Here is a 5,144-nt window from a genome sequence, read left to right on the forward strand (position 1 = left end):
GACTCTGCAATGCATTTAATTATAGAAATGTCCTATGTCTTAGAATTTAAGTCCATGCTACCTAACGTTCATGATCACAAGATCCTAAGATTAACCTGGAGTACTTGTTAGAATTCAAATTACCAGATACCTCTCTTAGAAGTTCTGAATCTTTAGGATAAACAGGAGCACAGTTATCCATAGTTTTGATAACCACCCAAGTAGTATATTATTTGGCCATCTTTAAAAATGTCTTTTTAGTTATAATTACCAAAAGTATTTATGTATATTAATGTACTACCCAACAAAAGAAAAAATGTTTTAATAAAGATAATATTTAACATTTTGAGTGAAATATTTATGAGTGCAAATTTCATTACATTTTACAATATCAAACACATAGCTAAGATAATAGTTTTTCCAACTATCATTGAATAATCAAATATAGAGAATAAAAATTATTTAATCACAGGTTCTTAGAGTCAGAAAGAGTTCTTCACCATCTTATATTTCATTCTTATGAGCTACAGAAGGTGTCCACTGGTCCTCTAAAAATTTATGGTTCTGATTGAGAAGGTGCTAGTTTGTTGTAGAATCCACCATAAGATAGGATTACAATAAAATCCTCAGCAATGGTTAGCTCAGGCAAAAACTCAGCATCTGCCATAATGATGAAATTCAATTTTTCCTTTATTTTCTCTGAAAATAAAAAATAATAGAGAAGGAAAAATAATTTATTAAAAGGGTATTTTTTAGTTTCCTAGATATTGCATAATATGTTTCTCAATAAGGAAGATTTGAACATAGGACAGTTTGGAAAAATCTCTGCTCCACTTCTGCAAGCAGTGGGATCCCACCTGTTCCCTGCACAAGTTCTATTGCCATCTGGGGCCACCTGGCTTTTTCTATATGCCTAGTCTTGATTCAGCCTTCAGACCTCCTCTGACTCAAGACAGGAGAAGATTAAAGATTATCTTATGTGTGGTTTCCGTAGACACGAAAACCAGTTTGAAAATTAAATGTGCAGACTTTATGGGAAATAACTGTGAGAGAAAATGTGGAGGGAGGGAGGGAAGAAGGCTGGCTGAACCTTTAGACTGCAAACTCTTTCAGAATGCAGGAGATAGGAAGGGAGGTTGAGTGAAAGTGTCCTGGACTGCCCTGAGCTCCAAGGAAGGTCTAGAGGCTGTCATGGAGTTCAGGTGACAAAGTAGATCATCACAGGAGTCCCTCCTTAGCATTAATGGGCCCATTGTGATGGACTTCAGATTTCTGTATTAGATTTCTTGCTCAGTTATACTTTCTATAGTTTGGCGCTACATCATGGAGATTACCATTCAGCACCTAGGCTTTGGAATTACATTATTCCAGTCACTAGTTTACCATTAGTAATTCACAATAATTACACTAAATTAATTGATTTGTACTTTTATAGAATATTTACTAGAGCTATGTTGTGAGGTCAAATACGAAAATACTTTTAGAAATGTGAATTTAGAGAAAGGTACAAGTGTGTTCCCTTAACTTTTACAGAGCTAGTACAGTTATATTCTGTGTAGACTTGTACCCAAGTCATTAGAAACATGAGTTTTCCTATAATTTTGTGATGGTTTCTTTATTACTTTAGAAGAGCTAATATTTAATCCTGTGCACTTACAATTTTTCGCAGCAGAAAAGGCATCTATTGTTATAAGTCTGGCCATTGGTTGCACAGATTGGATCCATTTCTCTGGTGCAAAAACCTGCTGAACTGGCATACACACTACAATCTGGCTGTTAATCATAAAGAGTAAACACAGAATTTATCAGATAATGAACTTTTTGAATAAAATATTATTTATTCCACATACATAATGCTAAACAGTACATCAAAATAAAATAACTGTATTTTATATTGAGATTTCAAAGCCATACAAATGACTGAAGTTGTGTGTATAATTTAGCCTCCCTGCCCCCACTTCTCCTTGGAGCCAGATCAACTATCTGCCATTATTTTATGCCATAAGAAATCATAACACTGAATTTTAATTTATCATTCCCTTGTCTTCCCAATGATTTTACTTCATACTTATGTATTCATACATGTGTGTTTGCATGTATTTGTATAACCATATAGATACAGTTAGTTATATATACTATTTCTTGTTGGAAGTACTAGTAATTTACAAAAAAAAAATGCTGTCTGTATTCTTAAATAATCTGCTTTTTAAATGTTTTGTGACCTTTATTCAAATGTTCAGAACTATAGTTCATTTTCTTCACCTCTATGTAATATTCTACTATGTGACTATATGAAAATTATTATTTCATTTACCCTTATTTGTATAACTTTTTTTTTTTTTTTTTTTTTTTTTTGAGGCGGAGTCTCGCTCTGTCGCCCGGGCTGGAGTGCAGTGGCCGGATCTCAGCTCACTGCAAGCTCCGCCTCCCGGATTTATGCCATTCTCCTGCCTCAGCCTCCCGAGTAGCTGGGACTACAGGCGCCCGCCACCTCGCCCGGCTAGTTTTTGTATTTTTAATAGAGACGAGGTTTCACCGTGTTAGCCAGGATGGTCTCGATCTCCCGACCTCGTGATCCGCCCGTCTCGGCCTCCCAAAGTGCTGGGATTACAGGCTTGAGCCACCGCGCCCGGCCTTTGTATAACTTTTTAATCTTGTTTTGCTAGAACAACATTTCTACTTTAAACATCCTTTAACGCATATTAGATGATTATGTGCAAGACTTATACCCATTAATAAAATATTTGAATAATAAGATATTTTTACCTAGTTTATAATGCCAAATCATTTTATACAGCTGGAAAATGCTATTTCTTAACCTTAGTGTAACAAGAACACAGGAAAATTCTTCTGATTTTTTTTATTATTATTTTTGCCTTTACTTGTTGAAGAATCATTCTGTTATACCTTTCATTTCATGAAATTTGCTTTTAAAATTTATAAGAAAGTTGAAAGATTTTTTTCAACTTCCATTTTAATCAGTATTAACTTACCATATCGCGAAATTTTGATGAAGGTGCAAAAGAAGTTTCTGCAACCAATGCGCAAAGGACAAATTAAAATTAAGAAGAAGAGGTGGGGAAAGCATAATTTCTTATGGAAGCGCATGTACTTCTTAGTAACAGAACAATATGTAAATTCTTTACTCATGACCCTAAAGGTAATAAAGTAAGCTTTTGTGGCAATATTGACATAATACATTCATAAAATGACTTCAAGTCTGTAAATATTTTGTTAGTCCCAAATTAAGATCACTTGTGATAAATCATTTTATGCATTGTTTAATAACTCCCCAAATCTCCTTTTGAAGGTACCATACTGGATTTGTTTTTTCATTTTTACAGATGAGACAGCCAAGTTAGACAAGTCAATGCCTTGTATCAGTGACTTACTTAATATGAATACATTAATTAAACTCAGTTCTAATATAAAGGATCTATCCAACACCTCACAGTTACTTTATCCTGAAATTCATGAGCCACTTTGAGCTTTAAGAAAGACAGATAACTTGTCAGCAGAAGGATCAGTGAGTCTTCTTCTTACACAAGGCCTTGACTTTAGTACACTCAGAGCTGACAAGCAAAAAATCAGATTGTCAAGGAATATAAGGAAATGAGAAAAGCAATTCACTAATTCAATTTTATATAAAGACATTTATTCCCTACTTCATTTTACCAGTTTAAGGATGGCAAATCCAACAAAACAGGCCCTTCATTCCTAGGTTAGAGCAGCTATTTCCTACGTTTTCTAAGAAATGTGAAATACTTCATGCAGGACTGAAAAATGTACTCACCAGAGTGAAGAAGAAATGCCAAGGCAATGGTGAAAATAGCTTTGATCCATGATGAGAAGAAATACATTTTATGATGCCTGTGGATGAAACCTTTAGAAATATTTAAAACACATAGAACAGGAAAAAAATTACCCATTTCCAAATGAAAGTTTCTCACAGGTAAAGGAACTGTTCTAACCCTCCAGATTACTAATCATTGTGGACTCTTCCCTTCGTTCTTCCCCAACCTTCAGGAACAGCAAGATATGACATGTGACTAGAAGGCTCTGAAAGACTTGGAAACCTCAGGAAAAATCCTCTCCACACATTTAAGAAAAGCTGTTCACTCTCCCAACCCTCTGGGTTAGCCAACAAGGAGCCTGGCTACATTTAAGGCAATATCCGCATTGAAATCTCAGTTTTCCTCAGAAAATAGAAACCATTATTTCAGGAAGGATGAATCTGGAGCAGTCCTCACGACAACCAGACACCAGGGCTGTGAACTCCGACCCCACGCATTGAAAACAGAAAAGTGGCGACAGCTCTAGAGACTGTGTTTATTTTATTTACCTTTTCCTTCTCCAGCACCTCTACCTAGCTAAGGAGTCTCCTTTACTGATCTGTTGATGAGCTTTATGGGGATAAGACAGATAGATGGCCCAGGGCAGATAACACGCAGAGGCATGAGGAGTTCTGCCTGGAAGCTGTGAAGTAGCTCCTGTGACGTACCTCGCATTTTTCTCAGCAGATCTTCACTCAGCAGGAGGTTTGGGACAATTTGATCTGATGTATCCAGAAGTCATAAGAGTACTTAGAGATCCAAGATAGAGAGCAGATGTGAAAGCTTTCCAAGCTGCTGAGTTGGAAAAGGCAACAGCATAAAGGAAAAAGAAAAATGAGTTTGGGGAATTGTAATTAAATTAGACACTTAGTATTTTGCAACCTTAGAAACTTAATTGGAGATTTGGATTTTATTAGACTTTTTATTTTGAAGTAAACGTAGATTTACATAAAATCGTAAGTACAAATGCAGAGTCCTTGGGTTCCCCCTTATCAACTTTGTAAATGGGAACATCTTGTAAAACTATAGTACAAATTCATAACTGAGAATAGACATTACCTAGAGACATTTAACCCACATCCAATTCCGGGTCCTAGAGTCCAAGGAGTAGGATAGCTTTCTGTGACTGTGGTTAAAATGCCGGAGGTATGGGTGTTGACATGGTGGCCGCAAAGTTAGGATTCATCATGCAGGCACAGAGATAAATCCAGGCTCCACAGCCTGGGACAGTGCCAGCCCGAAACTGCAGTTGCTGCAGTGCTCTAGGCTTGGACATGTGCAACGTGGTTACATAGCTGGAGTCTGAAATATTGACAGTTGTGAAGGAGCTGT

The 5,144-nt window shown here is 36.3% G+C and overlaps 1 protein-coding gene across 1 annotated transcript; it reads right to left on the bottom strand.

The window, feature by feature from the left end:
- Positions 1 to 351: 351 nt before the first annotated feature.
- Positions 352 to 4,349, bottom strand: LOC115896409 (sperm-associated acrosin inhibitor-like). Its single transcript, XM_030926862.1, has 5 exons — positions 4,322 to 4,349; positions 3,773 to 3,862; positions 2,973 to 3,010; positions 1,637 to 1,752; positions 352 to 678 (listed from the first exon to the last, which is right to left on the bottom strand). The coding sequence occupies exons 2-5, from the start codon at positions 3,837 to 3,839 to the stop codon at positions 633 to 635; spliced, it is 267 nt and encodes an 88-aa protein (XP_030782722.1). The 5' UTR covers positions 3,840 to 3,862; positions 4,322 to 4,349; the 3' UTR covers positions 352 to 632.
- Between the last annotated feature and the right edge of the window lie 795 nt (positions 4,350 to 5,144).

Source organism: Rhinopithecus roxellana, chromosome 3 (assembly GCF_007565055.1).
Source record: "Rhinopithecus roxellana isolate Shanxi Qingling chromosome 3, ASM756505v1, whole genome shotgun sequence".
In the NCBI taxonomy this organism is placed as follows: Eukaryota; Metazoa; Chordata; class Mammalia; order Primates; family Cercopithecidae; genus Rhinopithecus; species Rhinopithecus roxellana.

Bases quoted from the DNA above. Each gene is read 5' to 3' on its own strand.
- LOC115896409 (XM_030926862.1), bottom strand. From the start codon at position 3,839: ATGTATTTCTTCTCATCATGGATCAAAGCTATTTTCACCATTGCCTTG. The intron at 1,753-2,972 runs GTAAGTTAATAC...TATGATTAACAG, and splicing joins CATCAAAATTTCGCGATATG to CCAGATTGTAGTGTGTATGC. The intron at 679-1,636 runs GTAAGTGCACAG...TTTTATTTTCAG, and splicing joins CTTTTCTGCTGCGAAAAATT to AGAAAATAAAGGAAAAATTG.